This window comes from Eptesicus fuscus, chromosome 20, assembly GCF_027574615.1.
Source record: "Eptesicus fuscus isolate TK198812 chromosome 20, DD_ASM_mEF_20220401, whole genome shotgun sequence".
Classification (NCBI taxonomy): domain Eukaryota; kingdom Metazoa; phylum Chordata; class Mammalia; order Chiroptera; family Vespertilionidae; genus Eptesicus; species Eptesicus fuscus.
In genome coordinates this window covers 24,660,283-24,683,975 of record NC_072492.1, presented here as the reverse complement: position 1 = coordinate 24,683,975, position 23,693 = coordinate 24,660,283, and the positions used below count along the sequence as shown (strand labels likewise).

The following is a 23,693-nucleotide window of genomic DNA, read 5'->3' as shown; positions in this document are numbered from 1 at the left end:
CTTATTAGCTCATCTGCATTATAATAGCACCATGTACTTGTTTTTCATTAATAAAAGGTTTTGATTAAAAACTGTACACAGTTAGTGCCTCTATGTAGCTGACTCATATTTTATGATTAGTGGTAGGTGTGCAGAGAGGGAATACACTGGTTTTATACAGGAAATACTACAGAGTCTTGAAATCTAGGTCACAGAACACAGCACAGTTATAACAGAAGAGCACAGAATCCCAGTGTTTGTTTGTCTTCTACTCAAATAAGAAAATCATGTTTAAACAACAGTTAACAATTAACTGCTTTGTAATTATACTTGGTTAATGCACATTATAATTAGTTATAACCATAATTATACTTCTTGACCTCTTCATAGTCTTAACGTGCTACCTTCATATTCAAGGAAGCTTAAATGTGTGCTGCGAGCAACCACTAGACAGAAAGCCAGATAATAAAATGTGTGCTTGTGTGAAACCTTTTATCTGGAAATCTCAAAACTGTTTCAAACACCAATTAAATTTCTAAAACACCTTAGGCAGTGGAGTTGAGATGGGGAAATTTGACATGTCACATTAAGTCAACAAGATTTTTATGCCTTTATCCTCTGAATGTGTTTATGGTAAACATACATGTGTGTGCTATGATCTAGGCACCGATGGTCTTTGGAAATAACACAAACACAATGAAATACTTTATCAATATAATATTTAAGCTATGTTCTCAAATGCAAATATACTCCCCAGCAATGTTTTGAGAACATTTATCAAGTCTTTGGAAAATGGTAATATTTCCCATTGAGCATTTAAAAAATTATGTTTATAAATGTATATGTTTCATGAAACTTTTAGTCCTTGAGATAGTAGCTCAAATGTTTTCACTTAAATATAAACAGTCAAACAAGGCATTATTTCTTGAATTTGTATTTTTAAAATATATTTTTATTGATTTCAGAGTATAGTTTTTTTTGTTTTTTGTTTTAAATATATTTCATTGATTTTTTTACAGAGAGGAAGGGAGAGAGATAGGAAGTTAGAAACATCGATGAAAGAGAAACATCGATCAGCTGCTTCCTGCACACCCCCACTGGGGATGTGCCCGCAACCAAGGTACATGCCCTTGACCGGAATCGAACCTGGGACCTTTCAGTCTGCAGGCCGACGCTCTATCCACTGAGCCAAATCGGTTTCGGCAGGGTCTCTAGTTTTAATATAATTATGCCATTGCATTTTATTAAAGAGAAAAAAAACAGTGGTTTCTACTCCAAAGAAAAAGAGGGGGTAGTCAAAACTTCAGAAAATACACAAACAAAATGTTCACTTCTACGTGTGAAACAGTACATAATTAGTCATTCTTTAAAAGAAAACTTCAGGGTGATGAGCTGGGTCAAGATGCCACACAAATGCGACCTTCCTCCTAAATTGACTCCTAAGAAGTGAGAACACACAAAGAACCCCGAGCCTGGCAGCTCTGCGGGATGAAGAGCATCCCAACTCTCGTTCCAATCTCTAGGAAGTCGTATTACATACTGACACATCTCCCTTATCTTGGATTAGAAAAGAGAGCTAGATGATTTAACTATGTGCAGTGAATTGCATTTATATTTTTAAGAAGGGCCAATGTGTTTCCTAAGGAAGTCTCTGAAGGCTGATTTACTGCAAGGTACTCTGAAAACCTCGCGGCAGTCTGTTTCCTTAAGTTAATGTCACTCCACCGTCTACTAGAGCCATAAAACAGTAGCATTTTCATGTTTAGAAAACCTCCCAAAGCATAGCGTTGTACTTACAGAACCTTGTCAGTCCCACCTTCGGATAACAACCTACATTGCAGCACCAGGACACAGCAAAGGTGTTTTCAGTAAAGACTAAGGTGGACAAAAACCTTGCTTAAAAAGAATATTACAGAGACTTCACCTATTGTTTTTCTGAGCCCCAAATGTGGAGAGTAATTAAGAGGGTGCCAAAACACTCAAAGTCAAGGGTGGCTCTGGGAAATAGGAGAATTAAGACTGTCATACCCCAGGGGCCCATTGGGTCAACTGGGGAGAATTGAGAGCTTAGTTTTGTTTTCAATAATGGATCCATGGAGAAGAGTTGCAGCTTTTATGACCAGGTTCCTTCTGCCTTGATGCTACTAGACCAATTATTTTTTTTAACATATATTTTACTGATTTTTTACAGAGAGAAAGGGAGAAAGATAGTTAGAAACATCGATGAGAGAGAAACATCGATCAGCTGCCTCCTGCACATCCCCTCCTGGGGATGTGCCTGCAATCAAGGTACATGGCCTAGACCGGAATCGAACCTGGGACCCTTCAGTCCACAGGCCAACGCTCTATCCACTGAGCCAAACCGGTTAGGGCATGGACCAATTATTTTAACCAAGAGGCCAACAAGGCCATCTTTCTTAATCTCCCTTTTCGTTAAGGACACTAAAAAGAAATGCTAACCATTCCCTGAATGAAACATCAGAAGACTGTTTTCCCTTGGGTCCTCTATTACTTAAGTAGTTTCCATTTAGCCTCGTCTCAGCACCGTTTTTGTCACAACAGTCTGCACACAGCACACACGGTTGCAATTACCCTAAGGGGCATATTACTGTTAACAGCCCATCCTGTGATTTGATTATCATTGCATGGTTAATGGCTTTTTAGGATAATAACACTGATACAGACAACCAAGTGCTTTAGTTTATGATCCTTTTTTCTCAGAACAGATCCAGGTCATATTTGACTTTAATGTGGGGACACAGTACAATGCAACTTTAAGGCCATTGTGGACAAGTATAATCCTTAACTGGGCTCCTCCGTGGCTCATGTTAGCCCAGTCTCCAGGAATGGAGGTGGCTCCCAACCTAGATGACATCTGTAAACAGTATTTGCATATCCAGACGAATGAAAAAGGTACAGAACGCGAGGAGAGTGATAGATAAAATAACACAAGGAGTGCGAAGTCTTCCATGCAGGTGCCAGCGCAGGGGGAACATAGAACAGGCAGGATTGGAAAGGTGGAGAGAGTCTGGGATGAACTGCTTTGCAGACCAGCTATCAGGGCAAATAAGCTTACACAAGAATTAGTTGTTCCTACGTTTTACAGGTGAGAAGGCTGAGGCACAGAGGTTATGAAACTCGTCAAGTTCATGTTGCTTACAAGAGGCAGCGGTGGGATTTGAACTCAGGCAAACTGAGTCTTGAGTCTATGCTGTGGGCCACTATATTCCTTCTCCTGTTACATAGAAACAACACAAAAGTTTTAAAAAACTGAAATAAAAGATTGAAAGAAATTAAGTCAAAATGTAAACAATGATTGTCCCTTAGTGGTGAATTATAAGCAATTTTTCCTGCTTATCCACTTTTCAGATTTTTTCAAAATTAACAAAAATAAAGTTGAACACACTTTTATGTCAGCAGACAATAAAATAAATATAAGGTGTCCCCTCAAATGTATACACACATTTTGAATAATTATAAACACAGTGTTTATTAAAATACGCTTTATTTTCAAAATTGAGCTATCAGCTGTGACAGTGTGTATACATTTTTTGGGGAAACCCTGTATATTGCTGGCCTAAGTAACATTTTCCCTTCTATCTCAGCACTTCTCAATTTAGAAAAAAACTGTGCACACACTTAAATGACACGTTGTTGAGCGTTATCAGAGCACCTTGCATCCCTCGAGAGAAAGTCACAGAAATCTGGGCACAGGCGGGAATTTGTTCTAGTTAAGTAACGTCTACCATATGTTATAGGATCGGTATAGATGCAGCTCAACTTCCTAGACCTTTTTTCCTTAATCCTACACCTTTTAAACTAGAGTTACATAACTGACATTTACAAAATGACCAGAAGGTCTAAGAGATATTGAAATGCCTTACGAATCACGGAAGAAACATTAAACTAGCATCCAGGCAGCGCTGGTAAAATGTATGTCTGCCCTCACCAATCTATGGAAGCATCTCTCGCAAAGGCCACAAATGCTCACAATCACAGCCAATTTGTTTCTCATGTGTTGTCCTCTTGTGACCAGCATTTAGCGCTGCTTACCACCCCCGCCGTGAAATTCTCTTCTCCTTGGGCTTTATTTTTTAACCTCCCAATAACCTACCTTCATTTCTACTCCTAGCATCCTGACTGCTCTCCATCTGGCCCCTCTTCCTCTGAGCTGTCCCCACAGGACTTCTCCTTCTCTTCCTGATACATCCTTTCTCTACAATATTTGGGCTTCAACTATCAGAACTACATGAATCATCCCCTAGCCATCTCCAATCCTGACCTCGCTCTCAATCTCCCTCTAAATGTCTATGAGCATTTCTACAGAACTTGTCTGTCTTTTCTCCCAAATCTGTCTTTCTTTCTGGGTTACTTGTGACTTTGGATGGTTCTACCACCCTTCAGTTATCCAGGCTCAAAAATTCAGTGTTGTTTTTACTTCTCTTTGTTTCTCTCTTCAACGGTTGTCCAGTCCTATACAATCTACCTCCAGGATCTTATTCATTTAGTTGTTCAATTAACACATATCGAATCACTGAGGTAATGGATTATGGGGCTACAGTGGTGAGAAGACATGTGAGAACCTTGCCTTCCTGTATTTTACTTTCTAGTGGGACAGAATGTAAAATACAGTCTCAGGTAGCAATCGGTGCTATTAGAAAAAACAAATTAGAGTAGAGGAATCATGAGTGATACTTACTGATGAGGGGGGCTAGTAGTTTAGAGTGGCTGAGAAAAGCCTCTTTGAGAAGATGACGTGAGAAGACAGATCATGAATAAGTGAAAGAGTGAGTCTGATGAAGTTCTGAGGAAGGCCATTCTAGGGAGGTGGAGGGCAAGTACAGAGGCAACGAGGTGGGAATGAGCTTGGCATGTCAACAACCACAGAAAGATCCATGTGGCTGGGGTAGTGTAAGCAGGGAAGAGTGGCAGACAATGAGATCAGACAGCTAGTCAGCGCCAGCAACGAGGACCTCCTATGCCACAGTCAAGAGTTCAAATCTTATTCTAAGTGTGATAGGAGGAGGATGGAGAGTGTGGACTTGAGGAGTGATGTGGTCTGGTTTAGGTATTGAAGACCACAGAGAACAGGCTGTAGGGGGGAAGTTATGCACATGCCATTGAGCATCCCTACACTTTTATCAATTCACTTTTTAGAAATAAAGATTTCAATTCAACAGGTATGTAATTTCCTAATTCACAAATAATGACCTTAGGAGCCGAAATGCTTTCATTTGCTTAGTTTAGATTAAAATAATACCATGTTTCTGAAGTGAACAGTAAAAGCAACAGAGCATATATTTTCGCCATTTCCTACTTACATGTTATGTAAATGAAACCAAATCTTTTGGGCATTTTGTCATCAGTATGTCCAACAAGGCAATTAGGAATTAATTAGCAAAACCATTTATAAAGAATTCACAAATTGCTAGTAATGAGGTACAAAGTACCAGGCATTCAATGCACCAAACAGGAATGAATAATGTTAAGACTGTTTCCACTAGGGGTCTACAGAGAAAGAAGTTGAAAATAAAATGAATAAAAGATAAAGGCATTTCAATTATTGTCAGGTTACAAAAGGTTTGCGCTCTTATGTGATGTGAAGATAGAAAATGGAGACATAACAAATGAGTCCATTATGTTAGTATCATTTGGAATCAGACAATTAAGCTTTTAGCATCTGCCAACACTGAGTGTGTCTCCTATAAAACTAAACAGAGCTCTGTAGATTAAGAAGAAAACAAGAGAATTATGAAATAACCAGCATTCATATTAGGTTGGTAAGTTTCATTCTATTTATAATATGTAATTCCCTCATCTCAGTGTTCTCAGGATTCATTCATTTGCTTCCCTGTGAACAAATAAAGGTCATGCTTGTCTTTTCGTTCCCAGAAATCTAAGAAGGGAAAACACCGCAGTAGGGAAGGATGTCTTTCCTTCTTTCTTTCTGAATTTATGGGGGAGGTAACTTAACAACAAATTCACTCATGAAACAGTCCCATCAGCTGTGTGTCCAGCACTGTGATAGGCATTGGGAATGCTAAACTGAATGAGACAACGTCACGTGGTGAGGAGGGACAGCAGCTTCTCTCAGGAAGATTCACCCACAGCGTTTCTAACATAGTCTTAACTAAGCTGTTTCCTCCAAACTTCCTCTGACTGGATAGAAAGGAGTCAAAGAGATGGGCAAGGCAGACGGGAGTCATCTCAGCAGAGCATGAAGTTGCTTCACAAAGTTCATCAAAGCTCTAAGAAGGTGATCTACACTAATAAAAGAGAAATATACAGATTTACTGTCACTTCGTGACGCCCACCAGACAATCAGGAGTGAGTATACAAACTAACGAGACAAAGATGGTGGCAGCCCCGCCCCCAGCTGCTCCGGGCCTCTGGGCAGCACACATGCAGGCGCACAGTGGCCGGGCGGGGCGGGACGCCTGCTATGAGGGGGAGGACAGGGGGCAGAGGGAGCTACAGGAATGGCGCTCCGGCTGGAGTGAAGACTGAAGGCTCTGGCTGGAGCGAAGACGGAAGGTGGCGGCCAGAGCAAAGGCCTGGTCCCGGGTGCTGGCAGCCAGGGGAAGAAAGGCCTATTGTACGAATCTTCGTGCAACGGGCCTCTAGTCTGTATATAAGAGGGAACTTTTTTCACCCAGGGAAACATTCTAGCCTTGCCACTCTGAAGGTCATTTTCTCAACTGGGAAGATACAGGCAAATGTCAGTTTGTTTTTCACAAACATACCAGGCACTCTCCTGCCTCAGGGCCTTTGCACATGCTGATGGGACATTCTTCTACGAGATATCTCTATGGCTTACTCCTTCCTCTTAGGGGTGGAATGATTGTGAAAATGTAGCTTACTGTAAAGGTTTGCAATGAACGGGTGGCTACTCATACCTATTCCTGGGCATTTCTACCTTCTATATAAGTTCAGCAAGGCCTCCCTCTTCATATACAAGACTGCAATATGGGAGCCCTTGAGGCTGTCAGTTAGACTTAAACTTCTCTAGTATTTCAAACTTTATATTCCCGAAGTAAATGTGAGTTAAAGCTGGGTTTCCTATGCAAATGTAACTGCTACTTAAAGAGTGAATGCAATTGTTTTCAAGGTTTCAGCACATGGTTTCCTATGTGTTTTCAGTGGAGTGATTTAATAATGATAGGTGAGCCCTAACTGGTTTGGCTCAGTGGATAGAGCGTCGGCCTGCGGACTGAAGGGTCCCAGGTTCGATTCCAGTCAAGGGCATGTATTTTGGTTATGGGCACATCCCCAATAGGGGGTGTGCAGGAGGCAGCTGATCGATGTTTCTGTCTCATTGATATTTCTAACTCTCTATCCCTCTCCCTTTCTCTCTGTAAAAAAATCAATAAATATATTTTTAAAAATAATGATAGATGATACAAATCTACATTAGTAGAAACCTTTCACCACCTTCCAAGGTTTCCAGCTCCCCCCCTCCAACAAAGAGTGGGGAAGAAGAGAATAGTTTACCCTCAGACTAGACTGCAAGGACAAACTACTTCTTTTACATAATGACAATGAATGATGAAAATTATAATGATGATATATATTGAGTACCTACCAGATGTGAGTCACTTTATAAACATTATCTTTAATAAGCTTGCTACTTCAGATGTATTATATTTAATTCTTGTAACAACTCTATGATTTGGTGATATCTCCATGTTCATAGATGAAGAAAATGAGACTCAGAAAGCTTAGAGAAACCCCCAAACACAAATCTATTGGGTAGTAGAGCTGTATTTGAACCTATACTATTCTGCCTGTCTACAAGTAAAAAATGAGTTTAACCAAAGAACTTATATGCATAACCAATGAACACAGACAATAGTGTGGTGAAGGCCTGGTGGGTGGGTGGGTGGGCGTGGACGAAGAGGGAACAGAGGGGACATCTGTAATACTTTCAACAATACTTAATTTATAAAGATAAATTTAAAAAATGAGCCTATTGTTTTGATGAAGATAGCATTTAGGGTACATAGAACTGATTTTTATGTAAAATCTACAGACAATTTCACAAATGTTACTCCATTTTAGTCCATAATATAATGAGCCAAGATGCTCATTCTTTCCATTTTATAAACAGAGCAAAAGTGAGGTTGAGGAATTAACTCCAGATTTAAAAGATTTCGTGCAAGAAGCAGGTTCTCTCATTCCCAATTTACTCTGGGAGTGAATTTATGTTGACTTTAACTTTCGTTAGCATTTGGGAGAAGAAATGAGAAACACCAATAGCATTGTGCAGTCCCAAGACCTAATCATCTTAATCTAATTGGTAATGTTGGTTGGATAAGTTCATAAGGTCACACGTTTTTGAAAAAGATTGTTAAAGATTCAGTTCTTGATTCTGTATCTTTGGTTTTAAGGTCTTTAACCTAGGCGCATCTATTATTCCCCTTTTATGCACTCTTGTAAATGATGCCAAAGGGAGTTTTTATTTCTTATTGTGAGGTTTCCATGATGCTTAACTTTTTTTTTTTTTTTTTTACTTTTAAAAGATGGTTTAAATTTCAGAAGTAACAAATGCTCCCTCTAAAAAGAATATTCAAAGACAAGTTTCTAAACACACACACACACACACAAACAAACACAAAAAACAACAAACCCACAGATACTCTGCCAATCTGACTTCCTGAAAAACTAATGCATCAAAGTTAGGTATCCTCTATACCTGATGGAAAATTGGGGAAGTTTTTTGAACCAATGAAAGCTGGTGCTTTATTCTGAAGATGTAAGTCAGGAAAATTAGTTAAGATGAGGTAAATTTTGGTCAATGATTCTAATTAAAATAAAAAATGAACTCTAAACATAATCTTCTATTTACATAGTGCTTTACATTTTTTAAAGCATTTTAATATAGTTCCCTTTGTGCTTGAAACAATGTCATGAAGATTGTATTCCCACTCCAGAAACTTAGGTAACTAATAAGTCACCGTATTTTATCAAATCTAAGATACCGTTGAGTATAAGACCCCCCCACCCCCACCCCGACCCTTTCCTGCCATATTATATACTCCAAAGAGAAAAAATATCCTAATTCAATTGTTATGTAATGACAAACTACACCGAGTGGCCAGATTATTATGACCACCCCATCAGTACTTCGTTGGGCCACCTTTTGCCTTTAATACTGTGGCGATTCTTCTTGGCATTGGCTCCACGAGATGTTGAAAGGTGATGCAAGGAATCTGACACCATGCCTGATGAATAGCACTGTCCGGTTCTGTGAGATTTGATGTTTGTGGAACCAGCTGCCTGATGGCTCTTTTAACTTCATCCCACAAATGCTCAATTGGATTGAGATCTGGTGATTGTGGGGGCCACCTAAGCAAGGTAAAGTGTCCCTCATGTTCTTGAAACCACTCCTGCACAATTTGCATTTTGGCATGGCGCATTATCTTGTTGGAAGAAGCCATCTCCATTGGGATACGCCATCAACATGATAGGATGAACTTGATCAGCAACCATACTTAGGTATGTTGTGCTATTCAGACGTTTTCCCACATGAATTAAAGGGCCCAAATCATGCCAGGAAAACATGCCCCAAACCATAACACTGCCCCCACCAGCTTGAAGGGTTGTACTCTTGCATGTGGGGTGCATGCTTTCATGCTGTTTCCGTGAAATTCTCACTCTGCCATCTGCATGATGCAACTGGAAACGTGATTCATCGGACCACATGACTTTTTTTTCCAATGCTCGACTGTCCAATCCTTGTGTTCCTGTGCGAATTGGAGACGTTTTATCTTGGTAACTGCAGACAGCAAAGGTGTTCGAATAGGCCTTCGGCTTCCATATCCCATACGATGCAGTGTACGGCTAATTTGCCTACAAACGTCAGGTGGTCATAATAATCTGGCCACTCAGTGTATATCCCCTAGAGACCCATAGGACTCATCAGAAGATCTGAGTTAGGGTTCTGGGGTTGTCCTCTCCGAGCCTGTGACTTAAGTACATCATTTAAGTTCTCTGAGCCTTGATCTTTTTCTACCTTCTAAATTAGAAATGATAATGCCTACCTCACAGGATTTATTGATGTGCAGACATATTGAAGTAAAATAGTACTTTTAAACCTTATGTAAAACTGATAAAAGTTAAAAACCTTTTATCTCTATGATATTACGATTTCAAAATATATTATCTGTCCTAGTAATAGTCATATTCTGTTGTTGAAGGCAGAAAGTTCTGGATCGAAATTGAACTCGTTTATCACATTAAATTATTGCTCGAGCTGTTACTGCACACAACGGCTCCCACTGCTGTCTTTTCTGAGATGAGCTGTTGCTACTTCGTCCTCATTTGACCTCCGGAGAACACCCATCCCATTAACCCCCCAAAATTTACTCCGTTTGGATGAGGACATCCTCAGTCCTTGAAGGACAAATATTTCTTTCTGGCATCATTTACATTTTGCTTGTCCAGACAGTTATAGGACTGCAGCGTGAACTACATGTTAGACATTCTGTTGTTATAGTCAGTTCTAATCGTGAAAGAAACTGGAGTTCATTTTTTGGAAAGCAGATAATTTAACAGACTTTACCATCAATGCCCTTCTGTAGTTTTTGAAGCAGTCCTTGTATTTTTTTTTCCTGCTTTTGTGTTAGAAATCATTTTATGTTATGATCTGTTCATCATGGTAGTCCTAAGGTGTTTTACCAGATTGAATCTTAGACACTGTCCATCCTGCAATCCCCTTGACAACCATACTCCTGTCCTGTGGGAGGAGTTAAGTACTGCTCATCTAGCCAAGCCTTCCTATATTACGACTGCTGGCAGTCTATGTGATTAAAGTCCGGATCTGAAATACTTTCCTGGTAATGATCTTCCATGAAAATGCATACCGTGTAGTAGCTCTGGGATCACTACTCACTAGAAATCTGTGTGTGTGCACTAAATACAGGAAATATGGTGGCTTTATGATTTTATAACAAACTGTATTAAGTTTGCTTCGTATATACCTACAGAGAATAGCAGAGGATTACTACAGATTTGGTATTCTTAAACAATTTCACCATTTCAGTTCATGGAATTTGTTCCATGAAAGAGGCACATACTCAGTAGTTAATTAATGTGCCGAAGGAGCAATAGGGAAACATGAGGTCAGCTAAGATCTGTGATGACAACACAGCATTGCTTTGTGCATCTGGAGTCATGGGCCCCATAAGCACAGGGATATCAAGTCTGAACATCAGTATTGAATTTCAGGTGTTCCAAATGTTATCCACTCACATTAGTAGATATAATACTAATCTCTTTTTAAACAAGGAACATTTGCTCCTACCTACTCCAAACCAAGCCCAAGCTACTACCCTCTCCCACTGCAACAGCCAAGTAATCTTGCTTTCTTTACTCTTGAGGCTCTTACAGTCCAGTTTCAAAGAAATGCCTCAATGATCTTTTAAAATGTAGATCAGGTCATATTACTCCTCCTGCTTAAAACCATCAATGGCTCCTATGACACAAAAGAAAATCCGAACTCCTGAGGATGGTGTCCAAAGCCCTGTATGACCTGGCTCCTTCCTCCACCTCCACCTTCACTTGTCACTCTCCTGCTTGCTCCGATGTATCAGATATCCAGGTTTTTGTCTGTCCTGCAACTATGTTAAGATTGCTCCTACCTCAGGGCTTTTGTACTTGGCCTGAAAAGCTCTTCCCGTAGATTTTCTCCAGGCGGGATCTTGGCTCAAATGTCACCCCTTTAAAGAGGAGTAACATCCCCACTTACACATCAGCTGGTTTTGTTATATTTGTATCAGTCATCACTGTCTGGAATTGTTACTCACTTATTTGCTAACTTGTTTGTCATCTCTGCCCTTAAGCAATGGGATGGCAAGGGCTTTGTTCATGCTGTTATTCCAGTGCCTAGGTTAGGCGCTGACCCACTGCGGATACTCAAGGAATAGTTCATGCAAGAATAAAGCAAGGAATCTAAATGATTACATTTTCTTAAGTGATACAGTTTTCTGGAAATAAAACTGTACCAGGAAAGAAATTACTGATTTTTCTCAAAGCTAATAATAATTTGCCCATTTAAAACAAAATTAAATAACCCAAGCATAGTTTCTTTCCCAGAAATCACCCAAGATTGAATCTGATATACTTTCTTAATGGAACATTTCAGAAGTGACCTACTTTTAATTTTTAACGATACGGGATAATATATGAGCTTAGCATTTTCTATAAACATTTACAGTGGCCATTATCTGGCTCTGAATAATCAAGTCTCCAGAGAACAGGTCTGCCTTCTAAAAACAGGTGGACTTGTCTCTCTAATGGCATCGGAATCATGCTAAGTGATTCCCTGATGCTTGGAACACTCTCCTAAATCCCAGAAGGAAGATATATAAACACGCATGATTACTTTACGGAGAAGTAAATTCCATAATGCCCATTCTAAGTAGTACAGCTGACTTTCACCAAAGATATCTGACTCGCCCTTTGATAAATTCATGTTAATAAAAATGAGTTCTGGGGGAAACAAGAAAAGCAATGATGATAGTTTGAGACCCAGAATAAGTACAATGAGAAGGTGCTATATCTAGTCTGAGTTTTGGATCCAAAAGAAAAGTTATGAAGGCCTTCAAATGCATTTCCCCATTTTCTCCTAAAACCTTTCCCCATCTGCCTAAATCACTTCTGATGAGCTACTACAGACCTTCTAGATTTAAAAGTTAAAATATTGCTAATTTCAGCCAGGAACACCTGAATGGATGCAGAAGGCTCGCATAGACAAACATGAAATCAGATGGTCATTGCTTGATAGGAGGAAAGTTCAGCCTTATTTTCAAATGGCTGAATAAGAATTACATACTTATGCAACCAATTTGTAACAGCTGAACATCCATATTTCTATTATAAGAAATGATGTGATAAAAATACTTAGGTATGCACTTTTATGCACATCTCTCATTATTTTCTTTGCAAAAAAATACCAGTAAGTGTGATTATTAAGTTAAAATATATGACCATTACAACATTTTTTTTTAACTTTCACAGAAACTTTTCAAATAGACATTTCACAAGCTCCTGATATGCACTGTAAAACTGATTCCCAAGAATGTGGTGCCCAGTTATATCCCCACCTGCAGTGGATGAGAATATTCACTTTCAAATTTAATAAGGGGCCAGGATTGGATGGCTCTAAATCGGGGGATTTTTTATTTCTTTAGTATGTAACATAGGAGCAACTTAAAAGACAGTGCATTCTCTATGGACTCCTTGCTTCCTTGGCTCTGGCGTCGTTTGGGCCCTTGTAGGGGTAGAAACCTTTGCTCCAGCTGCTCATCTAAATTCCGTGAGCCTCGGAGGCTTAAGAGCCCACCTGTCATTAGAGTTTCACCCTCCGTTTCGGTGCAGGGGGAGGTTCCTTTCTTGGTTTCAATCTTTTAAACACACGAATGCAATTTTAAATGTCATTTCTAAGTATAAGAGCAGAATGGGGAGGTTTTGGCCTGAGATCACTACCATCTTGTTCCCAGAGTCTATTCTGAATCCCAACAGCTCTATTTTCTAGCTTTAGTACCATGGATTTTTTCCATCGTCGCACATTGGTATATTTATGTATATATTTGTTTAGAAGAGCTTGGATGAAGTGTGTGTGTGTGTGTGTGTGTGTGTGTGTGCATGTGTGTGTACACGTGTGATGCATTTCTCTTTATAAAAGCTTGAATGCAGAGAGCTCTGTGCTCAGAATTGGCTTTTGACCTCTGACAGGATGTGTGGACCCTGGTTGCCCTGACATTTACCAAGTTGTTCAGGCTAGGGGCTGGCCAATACACATTTACATTGTGTGTCCAAGGATGATGCAGAGGTCTGAAGGATGTGAGGAGCAAGCCAGGGTCAGAGGTGGTGTGCAGAGCACCGTGGCACTAGGTGCAGAAGCCGCTGTGTCAACTCCCTTTACATTTAAAGCTTTCTGGATGCCCAGGGCATGTCAGATCTAAAGTGTTCCGAGGCTGCCTAAAGGACCAAGCCCCGGTAGGCCTTCTGCTTGACACAGAACGTGTGCGAACCCCGAGAACTGCAAAAATGCCATTGAGCCCAGCTGGTGTGGCTCAGTGGTTGAGTGTCAACCTATGAACCAGGAGGTTACGGTTTGATTCCCAGTCAGGGCACATATCTGGGTTGGTGGCTCGATCCCCAGTGGGGGGCGTGCAGGATGTTTCTGTCTCTCTCTCTCTCTCTCTCCTTCCCTCTCCGAAATCAATAAAAAAATATTTTTAAAAAATGCCATCGACTCACAAAGAGAAAAGAGAAAAAAGAGTCTGTCTACCTGCCAGGCAGTTTCTGACTTTATTGCCCCTTCAAATACGAATGCAGTATGGAGTGCCCTCCTGCCAGGGTTCCTCATCACTGCTACTGTGGTGCCAGCAGAAGGAGGAACAAGTTGGCCCTTTGTGTTTTCTACCTGCCCTGTACTGAAAAGACTTTGGGGGGGCGGGGGGGGTCTGCCTGTAACTGCTGGTGCTTTTGAAGATTTTACCCTATTTGGATATTGCATTAATCATTTCCATGGGAATCTTGAAGGAAGGTAATGCCTGTGTTTATGCTACCAATTACTCAGGAAGTCAGTAAGTCCTCTTTTTATTAAAGACCTCCTCAGGGATTATCTAGCTAGATTCTCTTATTATGCATTTTTAAACTAGAACTGCCTCTTCCTGTTTTTGTTAAGAGTTAGTTTGTCCATCTAGATGTCAATCAAAAAAGATTATAGTTCAAAGCAAGTAGTTATTTTAAATAAAGGTTACACGAAAGCATTCCAATATTGACCATGTAAGTATTGATGGAGAACAATATAAGTACCTCCAAGGATTCAAAAAATGATTAAAAATGCCTATTCTGTCTATATACTGTTTCAATGGAAGTAATGTAACAGAACAGGCCAATGTTTTCTTACAGTTAGCAATAAACAACTAACAGATGCTGACTCAGACATTTAGCCGCCGTTTCCTGTGAAGACAATATTCTAACTCAAAATCCATAATAACATTAAATGTTCTATATTAGGAAAACCTCTCATCTTCCATATTTTTAAAAGTATCCAAATTAAAAGAAGCTTTAGGCAATAATTATTTAGTACTCTGCACTGAGAAAAGTTGCATTAAGTTAATTACTTTAAATAATAATGATAATGTGGTACAGCTTAGCAGCTATGGTAATGTCCATTTATGAAGCCTCTTATATTACCAGGTGCTCTGTTAGCTATTTTACATGTATCTCATTTAATCCTCCAATCCTGCCACTTCTGATACGATCTCCACTTTTTATGTGAGGAAACAGGCCCAGAGGTTAAGTAATGTGCCCAAGACAGCTGGGGAACTAATTGGGATGCTCTCTGGAGCATCTATCTCTAGGGAAACTCAGAAATTCTGAGGAGCATTATGGATTTGAACTGCTACCCCAGGCTGCCTCTATGATTCCCAAACTTCTCCACTGCTCAAGGTATTCTGCTGAGGGCAGAGGGCCATCTCTGTTAGGCATAAACACCTGAAAACGAATGCAAAAACGATATAATTGCACAATTCTGGGAGAAGGACTTTCTCCAGATTTTAGTGTAGCCCACGATCCAAAAAAGGTTCACAATTGTCTTGTAGACATTCTTTGGAAGATTGTTCTTAAGCTCTCAGACCCAAGAAATCTTATTCTCATTTCCGAGGAAATCCCACAGTAATACATCTTAGAGAGTCCTTCTATTATGAAGAAAGTGGAGGCAATTACCCAAGCGAAAATTTCAGATTGTAACTTGAAATAACCAGATAGCCATGGCCAAGGAAATGAGGTGAAGGCTGAAGGTGAATTATCTACTTCATGGTCGTAAGTTTCTGTTTTTCATTGCACATGTAGAAAATGCTACTGTGTAAAGAGAAAGAAAAATGAGCTGATCTAAATTACTAAACTTAAAAAGATATATTATATAAAAGTACAAAAGTACTGGGAAAATATGCCAGCATTGGCAATTACATTTCTAAATAAAAAGAAAACGTAGAAACTATTTGCTAGTCTTAAACGAAGTATGTATAACCTTGCAATACAGAGGGAATTTTTCACTTTTCTTCAAAGAAGTTCTGCTGAATTTCAGACATTTTCTTTGAATAACCACGTTTGACAAATATAAAGGTTAATGTTAGCAAGGCAATTAAAATGAATGATGGCAGTGTCTGTCACTGGGCTATGTCTGTGAAGGTGCTTCCCCACCCTGTTCCCACTCTAACTTAAAAATGTCTGATATATAAAATTGTGAGCTTACGCATATATATTAGGAGTGGTTATTTTTTTATCCCCTCCCTTAAAACCTACAGGATTTCTTTACATAAAGAGTTCTTACAGGTTTTTTTGGATGTAATTTGATTTTTTAAAAGGTAATAGGTTATACAAAATTTTAAAAAGCCCTACCGCATAAACTAAGCAGCTACTATGAGAGCCACCATTTCTAATCCTCTATAACAAAGTATTGAAGGAAAAAGTTACCCCAAAGAATTTTGAACATTGCTCTCCACCAAGTCAAGTCAAGCCATCTACTACTTAAGACATAACTCAAAACTTATTATTTTAATACTTATTCAATGTAGAATTTTATATCTCTATATACTTTTATCAATATATATTTTATATCTGGTCCCCAGCACAGAAAAATGAAGAATGGCAAACTAGAGAAATAGTGAAATGTTAGTGGCCAGCACAAAAGCTATCGGCAGACTGATTGACATCAAGGGAAGAGACAGAAAAAGAAACAAATAAGAAAGGAGTCCGCATGCACGAAGAGGCAGAAGGGCCTGGAGATGGCAGGAGGGAAGGATGGAAATGTCCAGTCAGTCCAGCTTTCCCCCCAGGACCCTCCTGTCCTGTGAGATGCTGGAAGTTACTTTAAGCATTGCCTGCTTCTCTTTCTAGCTCAGTGGTGCCTCGGGCCCTGGCAAATCATGCATTTCCTAGAGAGGTGTTCTCCTGGCCTCGCTGAGGAGTGAATGCCTGAGCAAGCAGCCCTGAAGAGCAGGGAACTGGTTCAGCTCTTCGTCAGCCCTTTAATTAATTACCTCGCTGGCTGCCCCACGGCCTAGTTTTCCCTGCCTGTGATCCTGGGGATTTCCCCACGGTTCTGCTGAACTCACTGTTACAGCATCTTGTCTTTCACATTTACTGTGTTTTGGGGGTCTTTGGCTCAGCTGGGTCGTACCTTCAATCTTATTCCATCTGATGTCTACATATTTTTTTAATTGATTTTTTTTTTTTTTTTGGCCCAGGGGAAAGGGAGAGGGAGAGAGAAAGAGAGAAGCATCCATGTGAGAGGGAAACATTGACTGGTTGCCTCCCATATGCACTCCAAGCAGGGATCAGACACCAACCGGGCACGTGCCCTGACAGGGAAAAGAACCCATGACCTTTTGGTGTATGAAATGGTACGTCAACCAACTGAGCCACGCCAGCCAAGGGTCCATCTATTCATATTGTTCAAAAATTCCTCCATGTTGACTCCACCCTTCCAGGTTTCCAGTGCTGTTGAGGACCTATTTTTATGCTTATTCTTCCACATCAAAGAGACTTTGGATGGAAGTAAAGACACATCTTAATCAGCTATCTTCTGTTGGAAGCCATTCTGGGCAGTTTAAGTAAAACAAATATTCTCCCCCTGTAACCAGTGCATTAACATTTTTATCACTTAGCTATCAATGTTACTGTAGCCAAACTAACACTTCAACACAGTCAAACTGTCAAATTTGAAATTTTCTTTTGTTTTGTTAAATCAATTAATTTTAAAAAGTAAAAAAAACTCTGAAAACTTACAGTCCATATCAAGTATGGCACGAACGGATTTAACGAGTTCCTTAGACTCCAGGGCCAGCGAGGCTGGGATGCTCCGGCCATTCCTGCCCAGCGATGTAAGGGAAGTCTGAGAGGCTAACAAGGCTCTTCTTTCACTGAGGGCAATAAAACAAAGTTGAAGTCATCACACAATAAATAGCATCTATCTTTGCTAAATTTGAATTCGTATTAGTTATACATTTGTACAGAAATATTTCTACATCTGGGAACATTGTCTTCTTGTAGCCATAAATGAAGTAATTCACAGAAAACATTACTTCTGTTTTCAATTCTTGACTGTGTAATAAATAGGCATATTTTTAAAAAAGGATTAGAAGGATGGCCCACCTCCTAAATCATTTGTTGGGCTTTTTTAGTGAGTGCTTATATTATGCTAACATGATGCAGCCTTTTATTTCATTTTGTAAAAATTCAAGTTAAGCTCATAAACATAAATTTACTAAACATGCATCTACTATTACTTCTTATAATATTAACTATAACTTCAATATGTATATTTACTCGTGAAATTATCTCTTAAGCACTTCCATTTGTTGCTCCTAAATCTAACAGCCTAGAGCACTTATGTTACTTAAAAAAATGCAAATGGCACCTGAAATAAATGCATTTAGATATAATTAAAAATAAAAGGGTTTGTTTACTGCAAAAAGCCATTATACTAAGCATAATTCTTAAGCATAATGGGATTAATTAACAAGGAAAGATTAAAGCATCAATTATTAAATTCAAATACAGAACCTTTATTTTGTGTTGAATGACCAAGAAAAATATCCACCACGAAGATATAGTATATTAAAAAGACTGACCCAGCTGGTGTGGCTCCGTGGCTGAGAAATGACCTATGAACCAGGAAGTAATGGTTCAATTCCTGGTTAGGGTACATGCCTGGGTTTCGGGCTCAATCCCCAATAGGGGGCATGCAGGAGATAGCTGATCAATGATTCTCTCTCATCATTGATGTTTCTCTCTCTCCCTCTCTCTCTCTCTCTCTCTCTCTCTCCTTCTCTGAAATCAATTTTTAAAATTCCTTAAAAACAAAAAGCTGATGAATATTCTATTGAGATACTCCCCTTACATCTCCCCTAAAAAAAAAAAAAAAAAAAAAAGACTGAACCAAATTTTGCTAGTGTTTAACTTTCCAAGACATGGTGAAACTTTATTTAATGTTACTTTTAAAATTTATCTTTTTTTCATGAACTAGATTAAGGCAAGGGAAGACTGAATTATTATTCAGGGTCACAATGAGACCGTGGGGGTGCGGGTAGAGGGCACACCTACAAGGGGAATCTGATTCCTGAGTATTTTAACATCCTTACTAAAAATAATTATCATGGAATTCACATAATTATTTTACATCATAAGCAGCATGGGTAACAACTAAAAATGTTAAATTCCTTCATTAGAAGACATAAAACATTACAATAAAATGAGTTTAAAAGTGTACTACTATAGGGTTTCTAAATTCAAAAAAATGCTGTGGAAACCTAAAATATAATAAGAATACAATGAATCATCTTCACATAGTAAACTGCTTTTTTCATAGCATAAGGTAGAATTTGCCTATGTTTCTGTAAGCATACATTGCTAGAAGTTGAATGCTAGTGTCAGCTACTATGAGGAAAAAAAAAATCTTTCTTTTGCATCATGTATCTAAATGACCATAAACTTGCAGTTTGAAATAAATAAATGTTATTAGTATGATTGTAGCTCCTAGTAAGAAACTTTATATCAGAAACCAACTGTGAATAATAACAAAATCAAGATGTATTCTCCAAATACTAGTATATATTTTTGATTCATGTCTATTGAATGCTGAAAATGCAAGAAATGGATAGCATGAGCATGTTTGATAAACTTCTGTTTGCCATAACAACTAATATGCTGGATGGAGAGTTACCTTTAGCAGTGACTAGGATAGTAACTTTTATTCATACATAGGATGCTTAATTTCTTTACGGAATTCAACTTTAGAGTATGAGGTTACAATGATTTGCTAAATATCTCCAGGAATTCCTTTCACAGAGATGAGGTCAACAATGACATATCCTTGTATCTATTTCCACAAGACATTAAAGAACAGTATCGAATAGGAGTTACATAGCATCTTAAACCTAGGAGACTTTTGTATTTTAGTCCCAATTACCAGATGAAAATGTAGTCAGGGGCCGTACTCTGTAGGAAGCACTCAAATATTCTTACCTTAAAGTTGATAATGGAGCACAATTATCAGAAAATACTTCTTGAATAGCCTGTCAACAAACAAAATAGTGAAAAAGATCTGTAAGTTTGTAAAAATGTCTTTTCTTGCTTTATTAATATTTATCACCTCTTCCTTCATGCTCCCCCTGCCTCAATTGATTAAAAGGGCACTTCTGCCCCAGCTGCTTTGGCTCAGTGGATAGAACATCGGCCTGCGGTGTGAAGGGTCCCAGGTTTGACTCTAGACAAGGGCACATGCCCTGGTTGCAGGCTTGATACCCAATAGGGGGTGAGCAGGAGGCAGCTGATAAATAGTTCTCTGTCATCACTTGATGTTTCTCTCTCTCTCTTCCTCTCCCTTCTTCTCTGAAATCAATGAAAATATATTTTTTAAAAAGATATTTCTGTTTTGTGGTGTTGGGGGGGATCAATTACAATATCATGTAATTCTACTTCGAAATATAACCATAGAATATTTCTTAATAATTAGTAAATATTTATCAAATAATGTTTATAGAATATCAAGAGTTTTCTCAGGAAAGTATTCATTAACAAACAGTATACATTTGGGATCATCTTAACCTGTCTTAATAATGTCTCTTAACAACCTGTTCGCTAGCTGGTCTTTTCATTATCTAGGCAATTTAAATCTGACTCTAAGTTAGTATTGCTGTTTTGACCACAGAGACTGTTTCACCAGCCACTGAACACTGATATTTATCTATATAGCTTAGTTGCCTATCCATTTCTTAAAAACGGGCATAAAGTAATGTAATAGGAAAATTTACCTCTACAAAATGAAGCAGCTTTTCAGTGGATGCCTCGAAAGTTTTTCGAGCCACTTCTGACTTTCTCAATTGGCAGTCAAGCACTGTGATTCTCTTCCTTAGCTCCTGAACACTTCCCTGGGTGGAGAGAGCAGAAAAGGCCGTCTTACGCCCTTCTTCCGTTCCACAGGTGAGGCTCCTGCGTTAGCTTGTGTGAACCAGTACCCGACACTGCCGTATCATTTATTTTCTTTTTATTATTTGGGGCAGCACTTAAAAACAATGGCCCATTTAACAGTTAAACTGCACACGGGTGCTGCAAATTTGATGAGATAAGCTTCATATAACTTTATTACTTCCTATAATGAATGACATTTAAATTAGTTTACAGTGTTGTTTTGTTTTGCAACATGGCTTACCAGATGCTGACAGAAACCCTACCAGTGTGGCAAAACTAAAACTTCTGAAGATATACGCCTATGTTTAATATTACACAAGCCAATAGGGAGCTGAGCTGGCAGGGAGGGAGGTAAGGGATTCCGTGGGCAGGGCAGGCCTTCCATGGGACAAGCAGCAGCAGTGCCGAGCGAACGCTGGAGTAAGAGTGACTGCACTGTAATTTGCTCTGAGGGCACCTGCTGAGCTCTGGTGGCCTGCAGCGTGGGGTTTCATCAGGCACATATGGCAGGTGGGAGAACTCTAATGGGTGAACGAGGAAGAAACAAACTCAAGGTGAACAGAGTTTTGACTTTGGCTCTGGTGAGCAGATTTTAAAAAGTATCCTCTGAATAAATGCTAACCACAAGCAGGTTTAAGGTCAGAATTTACACTGTGTAAATTCATAAGCTGAAAATTCAGTTTAAATTGGTCCCAAGCTGGTAGAAGAAAACACAAAACTTCTCTGCAGGGGCATTTTCTACACTGAAATCTTAAGTAATTCTCACATACACTGTATCAAAAGAACCTGACCTCAGAAATGAGCTACCATAAATGAAAAGTTCATTGAAGAAAACAAATTACAAGGGAAGCCCTATAAAGACAACAGACACTGGAGTGATCAGATATAGAATGCAAAGTAATACTTACTGTGTTTTAAAACTTAAGAAGGAATTGAAAGCAAAATAAAGGGTTAAGAAATAGATCCGATAATATAAAAAATCAATCTTAAAAAATAAAAATGTAATCATAATTAAATTAGAAGCTCAATTTATGGGCTTACTATCCAATTACATACAGTTGAAAAGAGAATGGGTAAGCTGGAAGACAGAGGTAAAGAAGCTCTTTATAATGAAGCAGAAAGATAAAAAATGGAAAACATAAAAGAAAGAGAAGAGGTAAGGAGAAAAGAAGATCTTGCATACATCCAACCTGAATTCCACAAGAAAGACCAAAAAGAATGAAAGAAAAATAGCTGAGGATAACACTTTATGGTTTAAAAAAAAATGGCAAAGGACATTTTTTTTTCAGGAAGCTCAATGAATCTAAATAATTAAGTCAACACATGACTCTTCATGGTCAAACTGCTGAACACTGATGATAAAGAGATCTTAAAATCATCTACAAAAAACAACAGATTTCAAACAAATGACTGACTGGTTGATGATTACTGTAACCATGGAATAAACACTGAAAAAATCCCAGGCAAACAAAAATGGAGAGAGTTTATTACCAATAGATCCTCACTGGACAAATTTGTAAAAGCTGCACTTCAGAAAGAAAGAAAATAATTCTAGCAAGAAGGTCTAAGAAAGAAAGACTGTTGCACATAGAAAATGGTAAGCATGGCGGTCTACTAAACAAAGGTAGCAATCATGTCTAAGTTATAGTGTTAAAAGTCAAGAAAGAACTAAAATAGTGACAAAATGGAAATGAAGTAGGAAGAGGTGACTGAATTTGTTCTAAAGTACTTTCAGAAGAAGGGGGAAAGCTAGTGATTAGTTTTATATAATTTAAGTTAAAATAGAATGTTAAAATTTCTTAACTAATCATTATAAATTAGAAAAAGAGTATATATCTTGTGAACCAGCAGAGGGAAAAATGGAATAAGAGTTGGAGAACACAGGAGAAATGTGAACCAATTAAAAAAAAAAAAAAGGAGGAGAAGGAGGAGGAGGAAAAGAAGAAGGAAAGAGAGAGGGAAGGGGGAGGGGGATAAGAAGACTACAAATGAAAAACAAGAAGAGAACACAAGACAATTAAAATGAGCAAATTACGAGGGTGGAAATGAAGCCAAGTGCATTAGCAAATAAAAGAATGTAATTGAAACAATATTTCCAATTAAAGGTAAAAAATTATTAAAACGTGGGGGAGGGATTCAGCTACATGTTATTTAACATAGACACAATTAAAATTTAGGGACATTGATAAGTTGAAAGTAAAAGGATGGTAAAAGTAAAAGTAAATACTAATCAAAAGAAAGTCAGTGTAACTATTTTAATATCAATCAAAAACAAGCACTAAGATGAAGAGAAGATTACAAGATTAAAGAATCACAACATTTTCATAAAAGGGATGATAACGTAATTCCAACCTTGTATGTAACTAAAAGCATCACATCAAATATAAAGAACATTAATCACAAGCTCCTGTATGTGTGATTTTAACACACTTCCCTGAAAAATGAATATGACTAGAGAACAATTGAACCCCACAATTAATGACTCTGATCTACTGGTCTAAAATAAAACAACTACATCAAACAACAGCAAAATGTTTTTCAAGCTTCCTTTGAACATTTGTTAACACTGCCCATATAGTAAGTCATAAGACAACCATCAACATTTTGTGATGTTCTTCTTCGGGCTAGATTCTCTGGCCACAAGGCAATTAACCTTTCTGTGACTCAGTCATAACTATGTACATTATTCCCAAATTAATCTACATACTTAATGCATTTTCAGTAAAAAG

The 23,693-nt window shown here is 38.5% G+C and overlaps 1 protein-coding gene across 1 annotated transcript in view; it reads right to left on the bottom strand.

Annotated features, from left to right (window-relative positions):
- Window positions 1-23,693, bottom strand: part of STXBP4 (syntaxin binding protein 4) — a 106,693-nt gene that overhangs the window by 28,816 nt on the left and 54,184 nt on the right. Inside the window, exons 13-15 of the mRNA XM_054709239.1 lie at window positions 20,808-20,924; window positions 20,020-20,069; window positions 17,782-17,915 (exon numbers count right to left, since the gene is read on the bottom strand). Of these exons, the coding sequence (XP_054565214.1) occupies window positions 17,782-17,915; window positions 20,020-20,069; window positions 20,808-20,924 (301 nt within the window). The remainder of the gene's footprint in view (window positions 1-17,781; window positions 17,916-20,019; window positions 20,070-20,807; window positions 20,925-23,693) is intronic.